This window comes from Pelodiscus sinensis, chromosome 16, assembly GCF_052426305.1.
Source record: "Pelodiscus sinensis isolate ZL-2025 chromosome 16, ASM5242630v1, whole genome shotgun sequence".
In the NCBI taxonomy this organism is placed as follows: domain Eukaryota; kingdom Metazoa; phylum Chordata; order Testudines; family Trionychidae; genus Pelodiscus; species Pelodiscus sinensis.
Genome location: NC_143067.1, coordinates 25,870,281 through 25,895,942, shown reverse-complemented (window position 1 = coordinate 25,895,942; position 25,662 = coordinate 25,870,281). Strand labels below are relative to the sequence as shown.

Sequence of the window (25,662 nt, the reverse complement as noted above, 5' to 3'; positions counted from 1 at the left end):
CTGAGTGGGGTATTGCATTACATCAGTTTCCTCTGGGAGGGGCTGAGCTTGGAATGGAGGGTTCCCGGGTATGGATGGCACAAGACCCGTTTGTGAGGTAGAAGCGTCTGGAAAAGACAGATGGCAGATGTACCCGAATGAGGAGGCTGGGTCAAGGCAGTCTTTCCTGGCTTTCTGCTGTGATCCCTGCCAGGGCGTGTGGCCTCCAGCCTTGCTGCTAGCTCCCCTCTCCTGTCTGCTGCTGCGTTTCCCTTTCAGGGGAGGAGTTGAGAGCAGATGCCAGTGGGTAGGTGTGGAAGGGATGGGGGCAGCCACTCACCCTGTGCATCCCCCGGTCAAACCCATCCTCTTCTCCTCCTGATGAGAATCTGCGGGCTCGTGGTGCTGCCAGGAGACAAGATAAGGACCAATCAGATGCACAATATGGACAAATACAAACAGGAGGCAGCCCCCTGGTGGAACTGTTAGCAACAGTTCCCAGGATGGATGTGCCTGGCAAATGGCCCAAAGGCTGTGGGGACTTCAGGCCCAGGGTTCTAGATGTGTCATCATCATCCATCACTGCCTACCTTCGATTTAAATTACATGCCCTCAGCTCTGGGCCTGGCCTGAGGAGCAAGGGCTCAAAGCCAACTCCTCTCAGAAAATGATATACGTGCAGGTCCTTATTGGGCATCCTGTGGTGTAGGCCGCAGGTCTGGGTGCCCTGCATTACCTTTGGGTGAACCTTGGAAAGGCCAGTACTCGGACTCCGAGTGGTAGTACGGGTCTGGGGAATAGGCTGGGCTGTATTTGGAGGACTGTGCAATGTCATCGCTGGTTTTGCTTTTCGTTGCTGCAGGTGGATGGTCTGCAAAAGCAACAGAGAGTGAGACTTAGGAAGGAAAGCCAAGCCCTGGAAGAGGTGCTGTCAGAATCACCATGGCATCTCCCACACAGACAACCACGTGCCTCCCAGCTCCAGTAAGCATAACTGCCCAACGGGCTTCACTTTGGAGATAACAGTTATCGTGGTGCTTCTTCCCAGAACCTAAGGGGCCCAGTATGTCCGCCGAGCAAAGGACAATGATGGCGGTAGCAGACTGGCTGAAACTGATGGGTCACATGCCTGATCAGAGTCACTCGCTGGACCTGGAGAACAATCTAGGCACATGGCATATCCCCCTGCACCACTCTCCAGTGGCTTGCCAGCTCTCTCCCAGGCACGGAGCTTTCCTGGCCTGACTGGTAATAGTCTGTAGTCAAAGCATTGGGCAAACGTTATCTGATTACCAGAGGAGCAGACAGCCACACTGACCCCCAGGGCAGGGTGAGGGGGGCAGCCCCATGCTCCCGGAAGAGGCAAGGTCTTCAGTCCTCAGTGCTGCCTGGAGTGCTCCCTTAGAGCTGCCTGGAGTGCTCCCTTAGAGCTGCCTGGAGCATGCTGCACAGCGGCACTTTGGCAGTGATTTAAAGGGCCCCTTTAGAATTTCTGGGCCCTGGGGCAACTACCCATTTTGCCCTCCCCTGTCGGTGGGCCTGCTGATTATACCTGACACCCCAGGAAATCAGTAGGATCCTCCCCATTCTACAGATGGCAAAGCAGGGATGCAGAGAGGGAAGTGAAGGTCACACAGCAGGGCAGTGGTAGAACTGGGAACAGAACCCTGCAGCTACTAGCAGCCAGCCCCCTGCTCAGTTGCACACAGCTGCTCTGTACAGAATTGGTTGCCAAGTACTTGAAGGGTTCTGTTACCGGCGCTCCATCCCTGCCTTGCATCTTGCTCAGAGCCCATGGCTCTGACATGCAAATGCCATGACATAATGATGCAGAGCCTTTGGCTGCCAGGCTGAGTCACAACCGTCGCAGCCAGAATGGTGCGGATCCAGAGCCCATGTGATGTTGGCTGGTTCTAATATCTTGCTCTTCCTCTTTAACCTACAATTTTCCTACTGCACCAACAAAGGAAGAAGGAAAACACAAGGGCTACTGACACCAGCTGCTCCTTCCTCCCATGGTGACCTGGCATCAGAAATGCAATGTTATTGCCAGAAAAGGGCTGTAAAAGTGCCCTGGGAGTCTGAGCAGAGATCCAGAGGCAAGGGGCACAAGGAAGTAGTGAGCTTCCCATAAGGTGTGTTTGAAGGGATGGAAGGAAGTGCTGTTGGCAAGTCCCAGGTTGTGAGGAAGGGATGCAGCGGGTTGTGTATGCGGGAGGGGAGCCCCATGCATATTCAGTTAGTCTTGAATACTGCTCCACGGCTCCTGTGCCTAGAGAACTACAGCCCGCAGCAACAGTCGGATGGGGCCATGACTCTGCACACAAGGGCTCTATGTTGCCTTCAGACTGCTCAGAGGCTCGGGTTTGACAACCCTCCTGCATCGGCCAGGAGTCTACTGGAATCACCATGGTGACTTTTGAAAGCAACCTGGGACTTTTAATAGCTACAGTACAATTAATGAAATTACGTTGTGTTGGGAAAAAAATCTCCTGGAATAGCTTCAGTCAGAGTTGGCAACCCCATGACTAGGGGCCTATCAAATTCATGGTCCATTTTGGTCAATTTCAGTCATAGGATTTTTAAAATGGTAAATTTCAAGATTTCAGATATTTAATTCTGAAATGTCATGGTGTTGTCAGAATAGGGGTCCTGGCACAAAAAGGAGCTGTGTGGCAGTCACTAGGTTATTGTATGGGGATGTGGTATTACTACCCTTACTTCAACTGGAAAGTGGTGGCTGCTGGCTAGGAATCGCGCTCCGAAGGCAGAGCTATTGCCAGCAGCAGCAGAGAAGGAAAGCATAACATGCTGCTGCAACCTTTCCTTCTGCGCTGCTGCCTGCAGAACTAGGCCCTTAGTCAGCAGCTACCACTCTCTGGCTGCTGGCAGGATACTGCCTTCAAAGCTTGGCACATTACAACTCTGGCTCTCCAGTTGCCCAGCTCTCAAGGCAGCACAGAAGTAAAGGTAGCTATACTGTGGCCCTCCTCAAATAACCTTTTGTTCCCCCTGCAATTCTCTTTTGGGTCAGGCCCCCCAATTTAAGAAACGCTGCTCTCCCCTGTGAAATCTGTACAGCATAGGGTAAAAGCAAACTAAAGGCCAGATTTCACAGGAAGACACCAAATTTCACAGTCCGTGATGCATTTTGCACGGCTGTGAATTTGGTAGGGCTGTACTTATGAGGGTCCCGCTCCACCATTAAGAAAACAAAATGGCTGCCTTTTCAGAAGTAGTCTCTTCCTCATAACGCATGTGAGGAAGCCCCTGCAGGAAGACTGCCATCTTGGTTTATGGTGAGCCCAAGAGAGACAGGGCCAAACTCTTCCTCAAGTCCTGGCCTGCTAAGAGTGCTCAGAGCCCCTCAGTAACATACCAGGAGTCATGCCAAGGAACATGGTAAAGGCAGCTACTTACAGCATGGAGGGGTGCAGCCAGCCAGCAGAGGGCATTAGGGGTGTTAGGCAGACAGGACAGAGGAGACGCACAGAGAGAGAAAGGAGAGACAGAGTTACGGTTTCACGGGGAAAGCTGTTACGTCTACACAGTGAAGCAAGTTGTGAGCACACAACAAGTCCTTCTCAACAAGGGCATGGCTGGTGCCAGGGGCCTGCAGGCCACCTCTCCAGACATCCCCCACCCACACAGCCCCAACACTCACTGGATCACTTTCTGCTGGTTATCACTAGTCTCTTTCAATCTATAATGTGCACCTGGGACGGTTGGAGGTGTTCATGAGTTTGGGATTCCCTTTTTAGTTTTTTCCAGCTATTTTATATTACTAGTGTAAAAAAATGCCCACATACTGGTCACTCCTCTCTCCTCACAGCTCTGCCAGGGCAACCCGCCCCTGACCAGCAGCACCCCTGCTATGTGCTTTCATATTAATGCCTTCAGGCTCTTGACCTGCAGCGCCCTTCCATGCCAGTTTTATTTTTCCCACCCAGGCCCTGATGCCATCCCTCAGTCCTGTCCTTCAGCACCTGCTTCCCATCTTTGGCAACTGTTGTGCACTGGAGACACATATCCAACCTGGGGTTGTATTTGAGGAAGGGATTGAACCCCCATGTGACAGGTGAGCTGCTAGTGCTCTCATGCCACTCAACAGCTCACTCCCACCTCCTGGGCTTTTTGCTGAAGGCGATGAGGAATCTCACAGCTTTGTGCCTCACTAAGTCCCATGGCTGAAGGAGAACAGCCCCATCCATTGCCAACACCTCCAGCCTTTTTTCTTGGCCTGACTCTCTGTCTAAAGATATCAGTCCCAATATTCTAGATTAATCTTATCTCGGTTTCATACCAATGTAAGTCCCAGCCCAAGGAATTATTCAGCAGTGAAGCTGGTCTCTAATCTTTGTTTGGCCCTTCCAAAGTCAGGACTATTAAGTAATTGGCAATCACCCCAAAGCAACACTCAGACTATACCGTGTCGTTTATAGATGGGGGGTTTCCGGTAGATGTTACTCTCTGCGGCAGCTGGAGGTAAACAAGAGAGAGAGAGAGAGAGAGAGAGAGAGAGGAAAAGAAAAGAAAGAGAAAGGATATGGAAGTCAGTTTGTGTTTGCTGGGAGCAGTGATATGGAGAGGACATGGAAGAGGAGATGCAAACCCCCCAGTCACTCATCTGTTAGGTTCAACATTTTTCACCTCCATGGATCTTTAAAAAAAAAAAAAAAAGCAACCTACTTCCAAGGCATTTCATCAAAGATGGACCAGGGCCTGGTTTAGCTTGAAAGGGGATTAAACCTGTTTTGGAAACTAAGCACCCAGTTACTAGGTGATGGGTGCTATAGAAAACCCTAGTGTAGAGAGAGTGTGTGTGTGCTAGAGGACATGCAGTGAGCATGCTCAGTGTTAACATCATGCATTGACAAAATAGTAGATGCTTCTCCTTCCTGTTCCCACTGTGGGCTCTTCTCAGACGGGGGGAAGGGGAAGAAGGAGAGGGGACACCTGGAAGTCCAGGATCTGGGGGTACCTCTATGGGGTACCCCAATGGTCCACCCTTATTGAAGGATTTACAAGAGGGAGATTATTTCTTGGGGCATAAGCATCTAAAAGAATGATCCATGATTCACCTGAAAGCAAACCAACATCAGCCAAAGCCTCTTTCAGCAAGGGAGAAACAGATCTAGATGCGAAGGGGAAGCTACTTGAACTGTACCTATAGTTATCCTACCAGCACTAGGGCCTACCAGCTGAGCTGCCGGAGAAGGGATGGGGCCATCCATAACAGACATCAGCAAGGGGGCAGAGGAACTCCAGTCAGCACACATAACATAGCTGTGGTGGTGGGGTGGCGGGACAGGGAGAGGGTCAAGATAGGGCCATTGCAGAAGGATGGGACCTGTAGATGTGCATAGAGCTAGTCCTTATGGTGGTGCCTGTGACCATGGATTGGTAACATGGGTGAGCATGAGGAAGAGGCTGAAGCTCCAATCCAGACTGTTGGTGTCCGCCCTGAGAGATGCTAATTCTGGACTATGTATGTGCATACTAAACATGGCCTGGATTTTTTGAACACCTCCACCAAAATCTGGTGCCTTTGGTTTCAGTTCACCAGCTCGGCCCACGCTAGAGAAAAGAACTCACTGCACTATAAGGAAAGTATGTTCACAGTCTGCATCCCACCACCCAAGTCTGGGGTTGGGTTCAGGCCCATCTCAAAGGTGCACTTGAGAGCCAGAGAAACGTCTTTGGAAGGGGGACAGGTCAAATGTCCCTTGAACTCATTAGGGTTGGTTTGTTTTGCATGGGCTGAGTCATGAGTTTTTGAACTGACGAACGGTCCAGTCAGTCTCTGTGATTGCAGCCGGGAGGGCAGCGAGTGCCTTATTGCAACCTATTGTTTATCCTGAAAAACAGGGGAACAGGGCCTTGTTTCCCTCCCAACCCCGCTGAAGATCTGTGGATGGACTGAGGGGGCAGTGGGCCTTACCTGGTGGCCCCCTGGAGTCCCTGCTGGAGGGGAGCAGCCATCTGGCAAGCCCAGAAGACTCTGGGGGAAGGGTGCACCAGGCCCTAGGGGGAGTAGGAGGAGTATAAAATAAATCAGCTGTAAAGAATGGGTGTAGAAAAGCTTCTAATCAGAAAAGCTTTGCCTTGTGGTCCTCTGGGGAAGGGAGGGCAGAGTCCTTGCAGGGTATTTCACTAGGAGGCAGTGGGGAATGGCAGGAGAGGTTAAAGCAGACTCTGGACAATGGGAAGTTTAGGTGGGGTTAAAGCTGCAGGTCCTGTTTATGGATGGCCACTATCATGTGATGTGTCCTGCTGCTGCTAGCTGATTCTAGGCAGGCAGTGGTGCCACTCATGCGATACACACATATAGCACATGCATGCATGCAACAGACACAGTGCTCCCCACAGGCCGGGGGTCTCCAGATCCTACCTGGAATGTGGAAATGCTTGGGCGCTTGGTATGAGGTTGGAGTAGAAGACCTCACATCTAACTGGCTATAGTAGGGGGAGCTGCGCCCACTCTCTGTGCCTGGAAAGCGCGGATCAGAGGGAGTGAGCGTGATTGAGAGAGAACAAGAGGCAGAAGAAAACTAGTATTAAATGCAGCCATGTTAGAAGAGCAGCAAACCACCTGTGAGTCAATGGCTGGCGAGAGAGGTATGGTTGGGGGTGGGGTTTCTGACACACTGTTGTGAGGGAGGAACTCAGGGTTTTCAGGCAGGGATAGGCAGGAACTGGAGGAAAATCCACAGGTGCATGCTGTTCAGGGGCCTACCCCAGAACCTGTTGCAGGGGCCCCAAACTCCTGTCCAGAATTTCTCTGGCATTCTCACTGGCATGGCAAAGTCCTTGACGGGGATTGTGCTATAAGCTTTAGTTGCAAGGTCTGGAGTCTCACCGAACAACATGGGGGGAGACCCAGCAAAGGGCAAGTCTTCCAGACTCATTTCTCTCCAGGTTTTCCTGCCCACTGCCCACAGCCCCATAGATTTTAAGGTCCAGCTGTGTTCTTCTTCATCCCCCGAAGATGTGCTAGCCCACGTATGTATAAGGCGTTCACCCCCAGCGTTGACAGATGTATCCTTCACTGCCCAGGAGAAGCAAGCTGAGCATCATCTGTGCCTTGAGCTCAAGTGCCGGCGTGGAGCCACCATCTTGGACTTTCTGTAGCGATGGGGCCATGCTGACTGAATCGGTTATGAGACAGGAGGGCTGTCCTGGGAAGTGGCATTAGCTGAACTGGATTGTGCATGAGGCAGCCAAAACAACGTCTCTCCACTGTCTAGGGCACATACCTCGCAGCATCCTGCAGGCACTGTCGAACTTAACTCCTCCTTGTTCAGTCAGGATTCCCCACCATGACCTGCGCTGCTGCCAAAGGGATGGCTGAGGCAACAGGGAGAAGTGTGTGTGTCCTTGTGACCCCAGCATGTGGCTGTTGGCTGACTGTTTTAACCTGGGCCAGGCCTGGGGATGGCCAGTGTCCTTACCTGAGCGGTAGTAATGATGTGGGGAGCGTGGGATGGTGGGAGACATGCCCTGGCGGCTGTAGGTGGGGGAGTCGATGTAGCCCGGGCTGGAAGCCCGTCTCTGCCGTATGTCAATACTTTCATAGATATCCTGGATGGATGAAAGGAGAGGTGAATAAAGGGCAAGAGTCAAAGAAGGCACATGTGCCTTGGGCTCCGGGGCATGGAGACAGTTGAAGTGAGGCTCCTGGGGCGTGTGCCTCATCAAGGAATCACAGAGTGCAGGAAGGTGTTTGCATGGGCAGCAGAAGCCTATTTCAGGGTCTTTTTCCTTTAGGAAAATGTCCCATCCCCCCACATGTCAGCCAGGGATTCAGCTGGGACAGCGTAGAGCTTTCACGAGGAAAAGGTGCAGTGGGTGTGGTGAGCTGGCTTGTGCACCGGTATGTGTGGCTGGGGAATGGGTGCGCAGTGCAAAGCAGCCATCCAGCACTTAGAGACAAGTCTCGCATCTCCCATGTGAGCTCTGCTCCTCTCAGCACGTGTGGGGCTCAACAGCAGTAGCTGACTGGAGTCAGGTGCCCCCCCCCCCCCGCAATGGATCTTTGCAAGCAGAGCCTCTGAGAAACACCAAATTCCTGTTCCCTAGTGACGGGACTCTCTTGGTGCCAGGAGAATTCCGTTGGCTCACTTGACACTGTCCCCCAAAGAGACACCTCCCCCCTGCTTTGGCCACGGAGGGCTGGGTGCAGCTCTCTCCAGAACCTGTCAACATTTCTCCAAGATGCAATTGGGAGGTTGGCTTTTGTGTGCCACACCTCTCCCCCCTTACACGCCGGCTGAGCACACTGGCCCTGCGCCCCAGCACTGTAGCTTCAGGCAAGCCTGGTGGGACTGCAGGGCTGGCACCCCAGTCCTAACTTGAAGGAAGCGATTTCCATTATAAATTCTACTTTCGCATCACACGGCAGATTCACTTCCTGTGTAATTCCACTGACCTCAGCGACGCCACACTAAGAAGGGATTCTGCCCAGCAGCTGTGACCATTCAGAGCCCCTATTCTCAGGCCACATCCTCCTGTTATGGGTCCAGGCAGGTCCCACCCACTGCCAGCCCTGCAGCCCCAGAGGAGCACAGTGTACGCACCTGAGAATATGGAGACAGCGTTCCAAGGGACTGGGGGAGGGGACCCCGTTGCAGTGCAGGAGGGAGAGAAGAGAGAAAGGGGATATGATTAATGGGCCACACAGCATTTCATCTGCTCAAAATTACAGCCCTCTCAGTGAAACTAGAGCTTCCCTAGTACTGTCAGGTACTCACGGAAGCCTGTGGGAGAGAAGGCTCCATGTGGGGAGAGTGGGCATAAATAGCAGCCTGTCCCTCCACCTCCACTCTGAGCACAGGCTGGAGAGCACAGAATCTGCTTTGATCCCATCCAGCCAGTGCCTGGAAGAGGAACTCACGGGAGCAACTCATTTCTCCCCCATCTCCTGGAGCAGGAAGAAAGTGTTTGGGGGAATTCTTCAGCTTCTTTCAAGAATATCCCTCGTTCCCATCACTGGAGCCGGCAGGAAGGCCCTCCCACGGCAGTGCTGGGATTTCCCTCGTGACAGGTACACCGTGACTTCAAGCATAGGAAGGAAGGGAAGCCTTCCGAGCTTGGCTTTCCCAGTTTGAAAACAACTGAAACAACCACCCCTTGAAGCCCCTCAACCAACCCCTCCCCTGCTTGTGTGGATGGAATCTCACCTGTTCCCAGAGGGTATGTCTAGACTGCGAGGATCTACTGGAAAAATCTACGCAAAATGCACTCCACATTTTGCATATCTTTTTCTGATACTTTATTGGAAGAGGCTTTTCCGAAATTTGGCCCATCTAGACTGGGCCAAATTTCGGAAAAAAAAACCTCTTTTGAAAGCCCCCTTCTTCCTCATGGAACGAGGAATACTGGGGCTTCCAAAAGAGCACGTTTTCTCTTCCACAAAAAAAGCGGGAGAGCAAATGTGCTCCCTGGATGCGGTGGAGGTTTTTTTGGAATATCTCCAGTGTTCCGAACCCCTCCCGCCCACAGTCTAGCCGTACCCAGAGTGCCTGGCTCTGCATGCTTGTACCAAAACTCCAGATACAAAGGTAAGCCCAAGAGAGCCTTGCTCTTGCCAGCCTAGAGTCCTAGGGTTCAGAGAGGATTTCTCCTCTCCTGCCTTTCTGAATTTCATCCCTAGCTTCATATAGAAATGGTGGCATCATAGCTGAGCTGCACAGATGGGGAGGGAAGGGGAAATGCCCTCAGAGGATGAGAAGGAACAGGCTGAACTGGGAAGCTCCAGGGATTTCTGCTGCTGTGAATGTCTGGCTATCTGTGAGGAGCTTGTATATTTCCCTTGGTATTGGTGAAACAGCAGCAACTGACTCAATGGGGAGAATGAAAACAGATGGGGGCTAAGTGAAGTCTGATGGGTTCACAGGAAACACCCACTGTCAAATACCACTTTGTGACCTCCTGCAGGGGTCAGAGGAGCAGCACTGGGCTGTCTCTGCAACAGTCTGAAATAGCATCAACTCAAGAGGTTTACACCAGAAAGCAGCAAATGCAGCCAGACACACCCAAAGCCAAAGGCCCACCCCTTTGCCCAGCAAGTTGCTGGCCATCTGACGTGCAGCAGCTTCTCATGGTTTCATTCTGTCGCTGTCTCAGTTGCGCTGTTCCCTGGCGTTGGAGGTCTGTGCCGCTGCATGCCATCCCTGTCTGTGTCACAGGTCACGTCGCCGTCCACAGGAGGCCCCGACGTGGCAACCTGCATTCTCTGCTTTAGCCAGAGAGCCTTTGAAGCTCCGACGGATGAAAGGCTGCAGAGCTCTCAGCATACACTGCTGCAGGGCACCTCAAGGGGTGAGCCTTAGCTGGCTCATAAGCCAACCAACCTTTGGGAATCCACTGAGAAAAAGCGCTTCCTCTAAAATGCACAAAAGCTCCCGCTAGGGACTCTTATACATTTCAAAGCTGGCATGCACACGGAGCCTGGGGTCAGCTGCCGCCTTGAAATGCTGGGGGGGGGGGAGCCCAGGATCAGCTGGGGACTCCTCAGCTGACCCCAGGCTCCATGTAGCACTGCCGCTTTGAAACGCCGCAGTGGTGTTTCAAAGGGGCAGCGCTGCACAGCTGATCCCGGACTCCATGTGGTGCTGCCACTTTGAAGCACCCCGCTCTTCCCCTCCTCTTGCTGCCTCTATCTGATAGAGGCAGCAAGGGGGGGAAGCGACTAGTCAACTATCCTGTCAATTATCTGATAAGCATTTGCTTATTGGATAGTCAACACGTTGCCTAGTCCTTAACATCCCTAGTATGTAGAGTGATCCCCTTGGAGAGCTGTTGTTCAGTCTGCGCCCCATCTCTTCACTCATGTCATGGCCTCAGGCACTGGGGGACATTCGCCAGAGGAGCCCTTCCTTGGGGCAACCTTTCTCCCGAAAACACTCCCTTCAGATTACATGGCATGGCCATCGCTAGTGGCCTCCATCAGCATCAGATTGTAGCTAACTGATGCTCTAGCAGTTTTCTGCCTCTCATTCTTGTGGCTTACAGTGGAGGAGGCTGGGGCCAAAGTTCTCCAGTCGGGGCTCATTCTGGATTTCCAGACAACAGACTCGAATCCTTCTTGGTGATGTTCCAGGCCAGATTCTGTTCTTGGTCTCCTCACTGTAAATCTGAAGAAACCCCCTCCCTCCCAATGCCAATGGAGTAACTCAGGGTTCACACCCACAGAGTCACAAATGTCCCTCCATTAACCCTCATCAGATCCTGATGTCCCTGTTTGAATGTGCCAAGACTCAGTACCTCCCCATAGCTATATCTCTCCAGCGTCTCATCTGACATGTATCTGTGATAGGGCTCATAGGAAATGAGGTCGGGACGCTGCACCTCGTAGATGGCTTTAATCTTGGGAAGAGCTGCCAGGTCTTTGTAATTAAGGATCTCATTATCCACTTTAGCCTAGGAGAAGGAGAGAGAGAAGCAGAGAGACATAGAGAAAGAGAAAGAGGAGAAGGAAGGGAAGGGAGGCTGGAATAGGCAATGTGACGCTCCCACCAGAGCAAACAGAACAGTGTCCACACAGGAAAGGGGAAAGGTAAGGAGATGTCCTCATGACAGGCACACACTCTCCCAGGAGAGAAGAGGCAGCGTTGGGGAAAGGGCTGAGTGGACTGTGGTGTTGAGCTGCCTGGCAAGACTCTTCCGAGTTCTCCTGTCTGATGTTTGTCCCAGAGGGCCTGCTGAAGGCAAGGCAGGCAAGCACTCAAGGAGGATTTCACCATCCCAAGGCTGGTCTTGTCCTGTGTGTGCACACCGCTTGCACTGCAGATTAGAACTGGGAACCCGCTGCTCCCAATCCTGAACAGCAACCTGATCAGTGCAGGGGGAGTCTCCTCCTGTGCCTCCTGGCTGGGACATATGGGGCACCCTTCCCCCATCAACATCAGGGACTCAGCTCGCACAACTCATGTACCCTCATCATCAGCAGAGCTATACTTACACAGATGACTCGGTTAGGGGAACCAATACTGGAACCAGGGGGCGAGATGGAGGTTTCTGATGTTCTTCTGTGCTGTGTACATACAAAAACACAAACTGGATCAAAACTTAAGCTAGGCATCATTCAAATCATGGCAATGAAGGGCCAAATCCAGCCTTGGTGTAAGCAGGAACAATGCCATTGAAGTCAATGGAATTTCACGTGCTTAGTTCAGGGCTGAATGTTTCCCACTAACTCCAGGGGAAGGACAGCACCCCCAAATTCCAACCCTGTTAAACTGCCCAGTTCTGTATTCCCACCAGTCACTCTGGTGGTTGTATCTTGGCATTCTGTCTGTGTTTGCATAGTCCAAAATGTGTAGCCACTTTAGTAGCCAAATTCAGATCCAGCAAGAGAGGGAGACCCTGCACAGGATTTTGAAAGACATATAGCACCTTGACTGCTGGTTGCAGACACCCAAGCAGCTGTTAGTTGTATCTAATGCTAACTGAACAGAGCAGCAGGAAGTACAATACCAGGCTGTGGAAGACTTGAGGCAAGGCTTGGAAGGGAGAAAAAACTAGAGGGAGAATGACTGCTAAAATGTGTGGGTTTACCTCCAAAGTTTGTTTCTAGTGATGATTTCAATCCTTCAACCCACCCATGGCCACTGCCTGTCAGTCAATGGTTTAGTCAGGCATTTCTCTGGCATTTTGCATGACAGTCAACAATGCATGTTCAATTTGCAGCTGAGGGCTGTGAGCATGGCCAGCAGCCTCGCCAGAGGCCATGGCACATGGACAAAGGCCTCCCAATGTTTACTGAATCTTCTGAACAGCACAGCAAAACGGGGGTTGAGCAGGCTAGGTAATCAGACTTTCCAGCAGGATGAAAAGATACTTTACAGCAGTTTGCACCCAGCAGTGTGGCAGTGAAGCTGTCATTGAGACAGCAGGGAAGCAAGGGGCTGATCTGGATTATTCTGATATTACAAGGGAGGCAAGGGTTGGCAGCTTTGATGGACCATATGGTGAGTGTTCTCGTGGCCTAAAGCAATCCCATGTTTGTGTCTACCTACAGTTCAACAATAGGAACAAATTCCCACCCAACAAAGCACAAAGTCTGCCTGGTCTTTGACTCTGTGTGCTGGGAGTGGCCCCCTGCAGGGAGGAGGAAGTAGTATATGCAGTATAGGAAGGGATGCCTCCTCACACTGTTCAACAGCACCATGCAGACATTTACAGAGCTCCAGCTACTCTCCAAGTGGAGTCTTGCTCATGACTCCCAGAAGGAAGATGGCTGCAATGCAAAACCTCTGAGGCAGGAGGGAGTCCTCAAAGTTCTGGGCTGAGGACTCTTTGGAAAGCTGGAGGCTGAGAACATGCTGACTCTTGCACCAGGGTCTTGCAGTGTTTTTGGTACAGCAGGTCCCCTCAGTTTGGCAATCTCCACCATGATTCATTTTCAGCCAGGAAACAGATCACTCAGGGGCACTTTCAGAGATGTCTGCTTGTCTTGGAGGCACACTAGAGTGTGCTTCTGGTCCAGCCATCTGTCACAAAAACTCCATCACGAACCTCTGATGTTCTAGCTTACCTTCAATTTCTTCTCTGCTCTTGCTGCCTGTTTGCAGATCGGGTGCCACACTTCAGAACCTGAAAGCCAGAAGAAGAGCAGAGAACTTTCAACTCTCCACTGAAAAGACCGAACTTCCACTCCCAGCACACCCAGTTAGCTTAATTTTGGACCTGAATGCACTTCAATCCTGCAATACAACTGCCCCCACTAGACTATCCTGGAACCTTATAGCTCTGATGAGAATTCCCAGTCCTGGTCTGGAGCACCTTGAGCTGATCCAGTTCTGGGGCTCTTGGAAGTGAAGACACCCTTAGCAGCTGGAGACACCCAAGTCAGTGGATAGATCAGTGGTTCTTAACCAAGAGACGTAACTTATCTAGATATTTTCCTTGTTTTACAATAGGCTACATGAAAAGTACTAGCAAAGTCAGTATAACTTAAAATCTCATACAGACAATAACTTGTTTATGCTGCTTTATAACCTATACACTGAAATGATGAGCATAAAACCCACTTAATCAGATAAGTGGAGTGGAGTTTTCCACTCCAACTCATCTGATGAAGTGGGTTTTACACACAAAAGCTCGTGATCCTGTATATTTGTTAGTCTCCAAGGTGCCACAGGACTATGTGATGTTTTTAAAGTCACAGATTAACACGTCCTACCCCTTCTAGACTTTAGACGTTGAAATGTAAGTACAAAATTTATATTCCAATTGATTTATTTTATAAGTATATGGTAAAATGAGAACGTAAGCAATTTTTCCAGACTAGTGTGCTGTGTCACTTTTGTATTTTTATGTCTAATTTTGTAAGCAAATAGTTTTTAAGTGAGGTGAAACTTTGGGTAAGACAGACAAATTGAACACTGTCATCTCCTTAGCTCCTAAAGCCTATGATTACTGGCTGGTAAAGGTCAACATATGTTCACAGACTCCTCTGTTCTCTTGGCTACAGAAGCCATTCACTGTTTAATTTAACAGTCGTCTATCTACCTACCCACACAAAGACACCATCAGCCCAATGCCAGACAAATCTGTAGGAACATAACTCCCCTCAGAAGTGAAGGAACAGATTATTTAAAAATAAACTTTCAAATTTGCAGGTAGAAACTTACAGAAAAAACAAACCTTGACTGGAAAGTCCATTCACCCTTTATCTACCTACCAGGACCCAAGTTCAGGATTTTGTGCTTTTCTTGGAAACAGAGGAGCACTGTCCTACCCCATCCCTGCTTTAGGTGGCCTGGTTATGTTCCAACCAGCTGTTCCTGGGGTAACACAGAATCTTGAACTCAGGTCTGGGCAGGTAACGGTTGACGTTCACCTGTAAGGTCAGGAAACAGCCCCTAGGGAATTCCAGGTCAGAGTCAAGGTGAGATTGTGCATGCACCCAACACAATCCATCCAACAGTCTAGGTTCACAAATTGTCAATGGCAGAAAACCAGCCCACTTGTCTCCCTCCACCCATTCTTGGGTGTCACTTTTTGGGCCCCTGGATGCCATAGCAGCGGTGACCAGTCAGGAATGGGGTAGAGCATGGTGTAGAGCTTTCATAAAATGCCCCTCCCTCCATGCCAAATATGTGGCACCCTTCTGGGAGTGTGCTGGCTGACACTGCAGCATGACACTAATGGCACAACCACTCCCTCACATTCATGATTAGCATCTCACAGAGGAGTCAGTCAGCCCCCAGCAGAGGGCTCCTGTCACAAATCCTGCCATGCGGGGGCAGGAGGGACCCAGCCCTGCAATTACCCCACAGACCTATGGGGTTATTAATGACTCAGGGGGACAGGCAGCTGCAGACTACTAAAGCGAAAATACACCCTCGCTCAAAGCTGTAAATAGCCCCAAAGGCAGCTTCGGGTGAGGGATGAACATATCTAGAGACCCAATTATTTATTTCCTTCTTGCTGAAACCAGCCTACCCAGCTGCCTGTGCTGTATGGCGTAACCCCTTCAGTGCCACACTCAGCAGAACCTGGAAATAGAGGAGGGTTGGTTTTCTGATTAAGGCCCTGGAGTGGGACCTGAGAGATCAGGGTTCAGTTTCCAAGCATGCTGGGAGATATCAAATGCATTCCTTAAATCAAAAGATGCCAGTGATGGTGTGTATCTGTTTCTCAACTTGGGCACCCAAAACCTGTGGCAAATTTTGAAAATGCTGGTTCTGTTCTCTTTGTGCTTCAGCCTCCCCTGCTGCAAAGCGGTGGATGGCGAGGGCTAACCCCTGAACAGCAAGACGTGCGCTAGACACGACAGTGCTGGAGGTCACAAAAGTTCCTAGCTAGTGGCTCTTTAGCCATGGCTGGGAATTCCCACACCTGCCCAATGTCTTGTGTTCCAATGGGTGCTGGACAAAGGCATGCACAGGCATGTTCCAGCAGCACGGATGAAGGTAATATGTTGGACAGGAGGGACAATTTCTCCTCCAGGAAAATGCACTCAGGCCCCTGAGAACTCCCTCCTCTGCACTTAAAGACATGCTCTGATTAGGAATTATTCTGGGGAAGTTGTGTGGCCTGCGCTATACAGGTCGGACTATGATCACAGCAGTCCCTCCTGGCCTTGAATCTATAGCATTTCCAGACTCACTGAGCGGGAGAGGGTGGAGTGATGGCAGGACTGAGGGCTTTCGCGGGTGTGCTTAGTCACTCCCTCCCCCCACCGGGAAGGAAGGAACAATTCACATAATGAGATGACTGTTGAGTTGTGTTCTCCAACATGACTGGTGAAAGCAACTGTTGTGCCAGGAGAGAGCTGCATCCTTGTGAAGCCCAAAATGAGGAGACAGGAGCTTGGGTTTGCAGGAAAAGTAAATCTAATCCTCAAAGGGATCTAGTGGGAGTGTCTCTGACATCACTGGAACAGGGTTAACCAAAACCTGCATTAATCACTAGTTAGCAACAGCTCTGGGGGTCTAGTTGCATGAGGCAGCCAGGACTGGGCCTAATGTGTTAGCCACTCCACAGGGTCCTTCTGGAGCTAGTCACCAGGATTTTGTCTCCTAGTTCATTTGTCAGTTCCCAACTGTCTGGGGGTAACCTGACTCCCAAGTCACTGCACCTGTGTTGCTGGCTTAGAAAGTGATGCTAGTGACTGTCCACTGTGGGAGATTTGCACAAGGCCATGCTCCTGATGTTGCTGGGATCAACAAATTATGTTAGCAGTGGAGTTCAGTGACAATGGATGTCTGGGGCATGGAGGGGGTGTTAATTTGCCCAATCCACAGCCTAAGCTTTCTCCCTCCGGCAAGGGTGCCCATACCTGTGAGGTACATCTCCTCCCCTTCCGTGAACATCTGGTGGCAGCGGACGCATCTGGCACAGGTTGGGTGGTAGTGCTTCCCTCCTGCCTACAAAACAAGGAGGGGAAAATGGCCCTAAGCAAGTAGAAAATGCAGGTCCACTTTTACCTCCATTCCTCTGAGTGTGAGCTGCCCAGTCCCTTTCCAAGGCCTGTTGCTTGCAGTGCAAAACACAAAACAAAATGGAAGAGCCTAGCAAAGGAGAGCCAGGATCCCAACAAGGAACCACAGATGACAGACAAGAAAACTACCATCATCTTTGGCATGATGCATGAAGAGAACGCATGTCCAGGGTCCCATTTCCTGCAAGCAAACTGAGCACAAGGTGGATGTGCAATGCTACCCACTCAGAACAGCCTTTCCCACTCACCTGACAGTGGGGTAAATGGCTAAACTGCAGGGCAGCAGGGTATGTCTACACTACAAAGTTAATTCAAAATAACAGCAGTTATTTCGAATTAACTTTAATAGCGTCTACACAGGCAAACCGCTATTTTGAAATAAATTCGGAATAGTGGAGCCCTTATTTCGAATTTGGTAAACCTCATTCTACAAGGAATAATGCCAAATTCGAAATAGCTATTTTGAATTAAGTGCTGTGAAGACACTTAATTCGAAATAGGGGGCCTCCAGCCCATCCCAGAGAGCCCTGGTGGCCACTCTGGGCACAACCAGGAAAGCTTACTCTCCTCTCCTCCAGCCCCGGAGACATTATAGGGGTAGACCCTGGCCACAGTGCCTGTGCCAGCTTCAAGCCTGCCAGCCCAGAGCCAGCAGTGGCCACCGGGGCCCCATGCCCAGTGGCCACAAAACATGAGCCAGCAAGCCACTGGCAGCCAGCCCTCCACCGCTCCCTAGGACCAGTCTGCCAGCTCACAGGAGCCTGACAGGGGCCGGAGAAGGCGAATGCCTTCCTTATCCAGGGTGGAGATCATGGACCTTCTTCAGGTTTTGGGGGGGGGAATGCCCCCAACATCCACGACCTCCGCACTCGGCACAGGAATGTGGCCATCTAAGGCAGGATAGCTGCCAGCCTGGCCACCAAAGGCCACATGCGAACCCAGGAGCAGGTTAGCATGAAAGTCAGGTTGGTCCGGCACGACCCCCAACCCTGAGCCTTGAGCTTCCACTCCCCCTTCTTCCCCTGGCTTCTCCCTTCCAGCTCCCTCCTCCCAGATTTCCCCCTCTCCTCTTCCACCCTCTCTCTTCCCTTCTCCCACCTCCTTTTTCCAGTCTCCCCAGAGGTTCATCCCCCCCACCCCGCCAGTTTTGTTCAATAAGCCCAGTTTCTATTTTTGAACATGCGTTTGTTTTATTTGACATCAGGAAGGGGGACTAGGGAGGGGTAAGTGGAAGGATGTGAGGGAGGAATGGGGTATGAGTCCCGGTGGGGAGGACCAGGGAGGCTCTGAGGGCTCCTTGGGGTGGACGCTCTCCCTCAGGGCCTCCTGGATCCTGACAGCCCCCCGATGGACCCCCCGGAGGGCAGCCTGCAGCAAGTGTAGCCGGGCTTATGGCAATGACCCCACGAGACGCACCGGCGTGCCCACGGGTAGCTCTGGCTCCATGTGGCCGAGTGCTGTGGTGTCTCTCATCGAGTTAGACAAGCAAGTGGGAACCCTGAGAACAGTCTGTCTGGGGTGGGGGTAGGGTCCCTTTAAGCACAGAGCTCAGTTAGCCTCAGGCAGCAGCCCCACACACTAAGTCCTAACCTGATGCCCTGCCAGCACTGGTTCTGGCCAGCCTTACCTTCAATTCAGGGTCCACTCAATGTGTACACGCTATTTTGAATTAGAAAAATGCTATTTCGAATTAATTTTGGTGTCTAAATGCGCTATTTTGAATTAGCTTAATTCGAATTAACTAATTCGAAATAAGTTAATTCGAAATAGTGCTGTAGTGTAGACATACCCGCAGAAAATTAGGTCCAGGTAGCTCCCGACCAACAAACTAGGAACCAAATCCTACAATCTTTGACTCGCACAAGTACATCTCAAAGTCAACAGTATTATTTATCTGAGCAAGGACTTACTGGATCCATTTTTGCATTTGCTTTCAGAAGGATTCTGTAGATGTAGCTCAGAAATGTCCTATAGTTTGGCTATGGAGCAATGTTCTCCACCAGTTCCCACCCCAAGCAACTCCCTTGGAGTTGGATAGGATGCCCCTTTTGGCCAGGATAAGTCATAGATGGTATAGGTGCCTGTCACTGGGATTTTTAGCATCTTAGGAGAGGGAGAGAGACACACCCACAACAGTACAAGAAGTACACTAGGTTTCATTTTGCAGCCCATTCCAATGGAATGAAAGTGAAAATAATTCCTGCTTTTTTCCCTTACCCTGATTTCTTGGGACTCTCTAGAATTTTTTTTTCTATTTTCTCAGTTGTGATATAGCTGGTCTGTTCTTCCTGCACTTTGACAAGGATAATAGATTTAATTGCTAGCTTGTTTCCTCTCAAAATGTCTGCAAGAATTTTGTTTCCTGGGCTTCCAAGCTAAGAGGCAGCAACTGGCTCAGGGCTGTACTGAAAACTGGTCTGTGCTGTATAGAGCATAACCCCCAAGGGACATTTTACAATAATAACAACAGAAGGAGGAAGGACTATTTAAGGCTGGTAAGAGAATAAAAGGAGGAGGAAGGACTATTGTTGTGTCTAACTAACCTGTTTCTTTTGTATCAGGAAACAATGAGGAGAATAGGATAATTAACTCCATCATGAGAAAGGTTCTCACTAGATTACCTATACTAATCCTATACCTATCTCATAGAACTGGAAGGGACCTTGAAAGGTCATAGAATCATAGAGCTGGAAGAGACCACAGGAGGTCATCAAGTCCAGACCCCTACCCAAGGCAAGACCAATCCCAATTAAATCAACCCAGCCAGGGCTTTGTCAAGCCGAGACTTAAACACCTCTAGCGAAGGAGATTCTATCACCTCCCTAGGTAACCCATTCCAGTGCTTCTCCACCCTCCTAGTGAAATAGTTTTTTCTAATATCCAACCTAGACCTCCCCCACTGTATCTTGAGACCATTGTTCCTTGTTCTGTCATCCGTCACTACTGTGAACAGCCTTTCTCCATCCTCTTTGGAACCTCCCTTCAGGAAGTTGAAGGCTGCTATCAAATCCCCCCCTCACTCTTCTCTTCTGCAGACTAAACAAACCCAAATCCCTCAGTCTCTCCTCATAGGTCATGAACTCCAGCCCCCTAATCATTTTGGTTGCCCTCTGCTGGACCCTCTCCAATGCGTCCACATCCTTTCTATAGTGTGTGTGTATGTGTGTGTGTGGGGGGGGGGGGGACCAGAACTGGACACAGTACTCCAGATGTGGCCTCATCAGAGCCAAATAAAGGGAAATAATCACTTCTCTGGATCTGCCAGCAATGCTTCTCCTAATGCAACCTAATATGCCATTATCCTTCTTGGCTACAAGGGCACACTGTTGACTCATATCCAGCTTCTCATACACTGTAACCCCCAGGTCCTTTTCTGCAGAACTGCTACCTAGCCATTTGGTCCCCAGCCTGTAACAATGCTTGGGATTCTTCCATCCCAAGTGCAGGACTCTACACTTGTCCTTGTTGAACCTCACCATTTTTCTTTCAGCCCAATCCTCTAATCTGTCCAGGTCACTCTGGATCCTATTCCTGCCCTCCATCGTATCTACCTCTCCCCCTAGCATAGTGTCATCTGCAAACTTGCTGAGGGTGCAATCCATCCCCTCATCCAGGTCATTAATAAAAATGTTGAACAAAACTGGTCCAAGAACAGATCCTTGGGGCACTCCGCTAGAAACCGACCGCCATCCTGACATCGAGCCGTTGATCACTACCCGCTGGGTCCAACAGTCTAGCCATCGTACAGTCCATTTATCCAATCCATATTCCCTTAACTTGCTGGCAAGAACATTGTGGGAGAGGGTAACAAAAGCTTTGCTAAAGTCAAGGTATATCAATCACATCCACTGATTTTCCCATATCCACAGAGCCAGTTACCTCATCATAGAAGCTAATCAGATTGGTCAGGCACGACTTGCCCTTCGTGAATCCATGTTGACTATTCCTGATCACTTTCCCCTCTTCCAAGTGCTTCAAAATGGATTTCTTGAGGATCCCTTCCATTATTTTTCTGGGGACTGAGGTAAGGCTGACTGGTCTGTAGTTCCCTGGATTGTCCTTCTTTCCTTTTTTAAAGATGGGCACTACATTTCCCTTTTTCCAATCATCCGGGATCTCTCCCGATCTCTACAAGTTTTCAAAGATAATGGCCAAAGGCTCCACAATGACATTTGCCGACTCCCTCAGTACACTCAGATGCATTAAATCCGGGCCCATGGATTTGTGTATGTTTAGCTTTTCTAAATAGTTCCTGACTTGTTCTTCCCCCACCAATGGCAGTCCAACTCCTTCCCATACTGCGTTTCCTGGTGCATTTGTCTGGGAGCTGACCTTGTCCATGAGTACTTCAGCTTTTCCCACATCATCTTTCACTAGGTTATCTCCCTCATCCAGTAAGGGCCCCACACCCTCTCTGCACCCTCTTATTGATAACATGCCTGTATAAACCTTTTTTGTAACCCTTTACATCCCTTGCTAGCTTCAATTCCAATTGCGCTTTTGCCTTCCTGATAACTCCCCTACATTCTCGAGCAATATATTTATACTCCTCCATGGTCATATGTCCAAGTTTCCACTTCTTGTAAGCTTCCTTTTTGTGTTTAAGCTCACCAAGGATGTCCCCGATAAGCCAATCTGGTCACCTCCCATATTTGTTTTTCTTGCTGTGCATGGGGATGGTTTCTTCTGGTGCCTTTAATAAGGCTTCTTTAAAATACTGCCAGCTCTCCTGGACTCCTTTCCCCTTCACGTAAGCATCCCAGGGAATCCTGCCCATCAGTTCTCGAAGGGTATGTCTACACTACCCCGCTAGTTCGAACTAGCGGGGTAATGTATGCATACCGCATTTGCTAATGAAGCCCGGGATTTGAATTTCCCGGGCTTCATTAGCATAAGCGGGGAGCCGCCATTTTTAAATCCCCGCTGCTTCGAACCCCGTGCAGCGCGGCTACACAGGGCTCGAACTAGGTAGTTCGGACTAGGTTCCTATTCCGAACTACCGTTACTCCTGTTATTTCAAAATAGATTTCAAAATAATGGGTTTGCTACTCTGGTGTTCCTGTAAGCCTTGTTTCATGAGGGCTAAGGGACTTGTTAGAATAGTGCTTTACTTCAAAATTACTTCAAAATAAGCTTATTTTGACACACCCTACATGAGCAAGGGCAAGTAACTAGGACAAGCAAAGCAGTCTCCACTGACTAGAATATTTTTGGACCATATCTTTCTTTTAAATATATTGTATATTTTAAATAATCTATTCAAGTGCTTCCACGTTTTACAATTCCTAAACTGGCTCTGCCACTAAAAATCTAAAACACTCCCCCTTGGATTTGCCAGTAACCCATTACTGGAATAGCTGGTTATTGCAGGTTAGGTCAGCACTGAGCTGCATTGGAGGAGCAGGCCTTAAATAAGATGGGGTACTGTGGGTCAGCACAGAAATACACTAGCCGGGTTGTGCAGAGCAGAGTATACTGAAATTCAGGCCTGTCTTCCCCTTTAATCAACAGCTCTGAAACACACATCCACAATTTAAAACACAACAGTCCCTCTGCAAGGAGAAGTGATTACACTTCAAAAGCAGAATGCAACAACCTTGTTTATTTTATATTGATTAAAATTACAGCCATTGTGAGTGAAGAGACCTGCTCATTACTACTTGGGGTCCCTTAAAGACTCATTAATCATTCAAGGCTGACTACACAGCTCACAGTCATTTGGAAAACCCAGAGGGTCATGGGATAGCACAAGAAAGCTCATTAAGGCCTAAAATTATTTAAAGATGCCTCTTCTATTTTGAGCTCTTCTAGACAAGACAATGAAAGCCTACTGCTTTAAGGAAAATAATTCAGACTGAATTCCTCAGCATCCCATCGTAGCGTAGTGACTGGCTTGTGATTGCATTGGCTGGTCAGAGATCTAGAAGGAGCCCTCTGCAGGGATATGCAGGAGCAGAAGAGGCATGGGAGAAAGATGAGGGGCCGCTCAAATGCCAGGGCATGACTGAATAGGGATTATGATGTAACACTGCATTAGCTTTTTGGAAAGATAGGTCAAGAAATGCCCAAGGAGCTCTCTGTGTCCCCATTCCTCTGAAGCCTTCGCTGCACAGCATATCTGCTCCTCATGCCCTCCCTCAGCTCCATTCCAAACCTGGATGAAAGTCACTAACAGACTCTGCCCTGAGGTACCCCAGAGCCCAAGTGATTTATTTCCAGACCATTTGGTCACTATTACACAAGCAGTTGCCTTGCTTGGGCTTAGGGAATCCTACCTGCCTGTCACAGCAGAAATCTCAGCTAACAGTGGATAGATGATGTTCAGAATGCTGCACACAGACCGAAGTGGCATAACATGGACAGTGACGAGGCAGAAGAGCAGCGTGGCAGAATTAAGCATAGCAAGGCGAGGCAATTCCTCCTACTCTATATTCCCCCCAGGGAATCACTTTCTAGGTACAGCTCTGCCCTTCTGCTCCCCCCAGCACGCAATGACTCCACTGATCCATTTATTCATCTTTGAAGGGATCCAAAGATTTAGATGAGGTCACAAAGAGAGTCAGTGTCAGAGCCAGGATTAGAGCTCAAGAGTCAGCCATAGTTCCCTGAAGGGGTGGGGAAGGGACTGGGTGACCCAGCCGGCTGGGTAAAGGGGTCCAGAGATTTTCACTTCAAGGTCACTGTTTTGAAGCTAGCCCAGGTCACTACATACCAAAAGTAGTTATCATCTCACACTCTTTGGTAGCTCCTACAGATTGAGTGAGGGGCCTCAATCCAGCTACCCCCACAGCTGCTGTCTGCCTCAGCAGGGAAGCCGTGGAAACTGCCCCCTGCAAACATGATGCCTGTCCCGGGGAACACATAGGACTCCACTCTTCAGGACACTAAATGAACCTGAAACATTTCTTTAAAAAAGCAGCTATGTCCAGAGAAAGCAGAAGTCAGCAGGTTCCTCTGCTGACACATCTGGATTTCATGTTCTCAGGGTGTCAGCGTTAGAAAAGCCCCCCCATGCCTTCTGCCTTGGGCTAACCTGACCTGTGAACCATGAGGAGCCCAAGACACCTCCTCCACTGTGCCCTGAGCAACAGCACTTGGAATGAGCACCATTAAAGGGATGGGGTGAGCTACTAAAAAACGACACCTACAGCCTTGCAGGGATGCAGAAAATAGGCAGGTCCTTTGAGGTGAGTCCCTGTTATAAGAACAAGCCAATCCTGCGTGGGCTCACCAATATCATTCGCACACAGCCCTGTCCTAGGTGTCCCTAGCCTCTGTTTGAAGCTGGGAGTGGGCAACAGGGGTTGGATCCCTTGGTAATGACCTGCTCTGTTCATTCCCTCTGGGGCACCTGGCATTGGCTGTTGTCAGAAGACTGGATACTGGGCTAGATGGGCCTTTGGTCTGACCTAGTATGGATGTTCTTATGTTCTCCTCTACACTGGCCTCTCTCCCATGGGCTCATTCTGTCAGCCTAAAGAGGGTGGCTAGTGGGCTTGGCTCAGGCCTATTCATTCCCCTTGCAGACAGCTCTGGCGTGCCTCTTCCTTGCTAGTACACAGCCTCCGTGGTGCATGTGTTGCCATGGCAACTCGGGGGGTGGGGTGGAGTCTGGCCACAAGCAGGCTCCTAGGTAACTGCATTGAGAGAAGCATCTGAAAAATGTGCCAGAGTCACCAGGAGAGAAGGTGCAGTAATTGATGGTTCTCCCGGGTGCTCAGTCATGTCCGTGCAGTACCCGGGAGATGTGCTGGCAAAGTCCCTGGTGACTGGAGAAAGTGGCTAGAACTGGGGAAGGGAGGGTCCCTCTGAGGAGGCACTGAATTCCTGCTCTGTGCTGGGCAAGGCACTCTGGATATATACCACACTGCCTCTGCTCTTCTCCCTTCCTCTCTGATGCTCAGATATTATAGTGTCGGGCACGGTGCCATATTAGAAGCACACTGATCCCTAGGAAATCACCAATTAGGCATCCTTGCTACTTACATATACAGGCACCTGCCACGTGGAGGAGGCATCTCCCTTCACCCTGCCACTTGTGCTATAGCAGTGGTTCCCAACCTGTGGTCCACGGACCCCTGGGGTCAGTGATGGTACTGTAGAGGGTCCGTGGAAAGTTGGGAGCTTAGAGGCTCCGTGCCAGCAGCCAGCAAGTCCCTCAGCCTGCGCTGCTTCCTGAGTGGGCCAAGTGCCCAGGGAATTAGTAGCACAACCAGGAATGGAAGTGAGGGCCCGCAGTGCCCTGTTCCAGCCCACAGATCACACTGCCTTTCAGTCATTTGCATCACCTGAGTGGGACTGGAGGGGCTACAGGCTGCAGAGTGTGATTTAGGGAACACTCAGTTAAAATGGTGCTGTGCTTAGGTCACCAACAAAAAACTCTTAGGGGGTCACCTCTGCATGGGGGTTCCAAGATGGTTCCTTTGCATCCCGGGTGGGATTCACTTGCCCTGGCCCTCTGCTGCTGGAAGGAAGCTAGCAGTCCCCTGCCTGCCCCAGCTTACCTCCAGGACCCTGCCACTGATGTACCGGTTGCAGGTCTCACACTTAATGCCGAACTGGGCATGGTAGTCAGATTCGCAGTATGGAACGCCATCCCTTTGGAGAAGAGAAGGAGACAGGAAATGAGAGTAGGGGGGAGGGCACGGAGCAACCGAGAGATCCACCCATCTGTCCAATGCTAGTGGCTTTCACTACATCAGATGGTGCAACCAAGATGCGGCCTGTATGAG

The 25,662-nt window shown here is 50.2% G+C and overlaps 1 protein-coding gene and 1 long non-coding RNA gene across 12 annotated transcripts in view; one reads left to right on the top strand and one right to left on the bottom strand.

Moving 5' to 3' along the window:
• The window catches only part of ABLIM3 (actin binding LIM protein family member 3), a 120,253-nt gene that overhangs the window by 10,937 nt on the left and 83,654 nt on the right, over positions 1 to 25,662 (bottom strand). For 5 of the 11 annotated variants that reach the window (XR_016346964.1, XR_016346963.1, XR_016346966.1 and 2 more), the window contains 11 exons: positions 25,435 to 25,528; positions 16,769 to 16,856; positions 13,517 to 13,575; positions 11,942 to 12,013; positions 11,245 to 11,400; positions 8,556 to 8,585; positions 7,431 to 7,560; positions 6,371 to 6,469; positions 4,408 to 4,458; positions 716 to 850; positions 320 to 384 (listed from right to left, as the gene is read on the bottom strand). Coding sequence is in view for 1 of the 11 variants with exons in the window: in XM_089769527.1 (XP_089625653.1) it covers positions 320 to 384; positions 716 to 850; positions 4,408 to 4,458; positions 6,371 to 6,469; positions 7,431 to 7,560; positions 8,556 to 8,585; positions 11,245 to 11,400; positions 11,942 to 12,013; positions 13,517 to 13,575; positions 16,769 to 16,856; positions 25,435 to 25,528 (979 nt within the window). In the remaining 10 variants the exon portion in view is untranslated. Of the gene's footprint in view, positions 1 to 319; positions 385 to 715; positions 851 to 4,407; positions 4,459 to 5,920; positions 6,004 to 6,370; positions 6,470 to 7,430; positions 7,561 to 8,555; positions 8,586 to 11,244; positions 11,401 to 11,941; positions 12,014 to 13,516; positions 13,576 to 16,768; positions 16,857 to 25,434; positions 25,529 to 25,662 lie in introns of all 11 variants that reach the window. The other 6 variants (XR_016346971.1, XR_016346972.1, XR_016346967.1 and 3 more) reach the window with 6 other exon arrangements.
• Positions 150 to 4,542, top strand: LOC112543853 (uncharacterized). Its single transcript, XR_003087123.3, has 3 exons — positions 150 to 286; positions 842 to 963; positions 4,422 to 4,542. It is a non-coding gene; the product is annotated as an uncharacterized LOC112543853 (long non-coding RNA).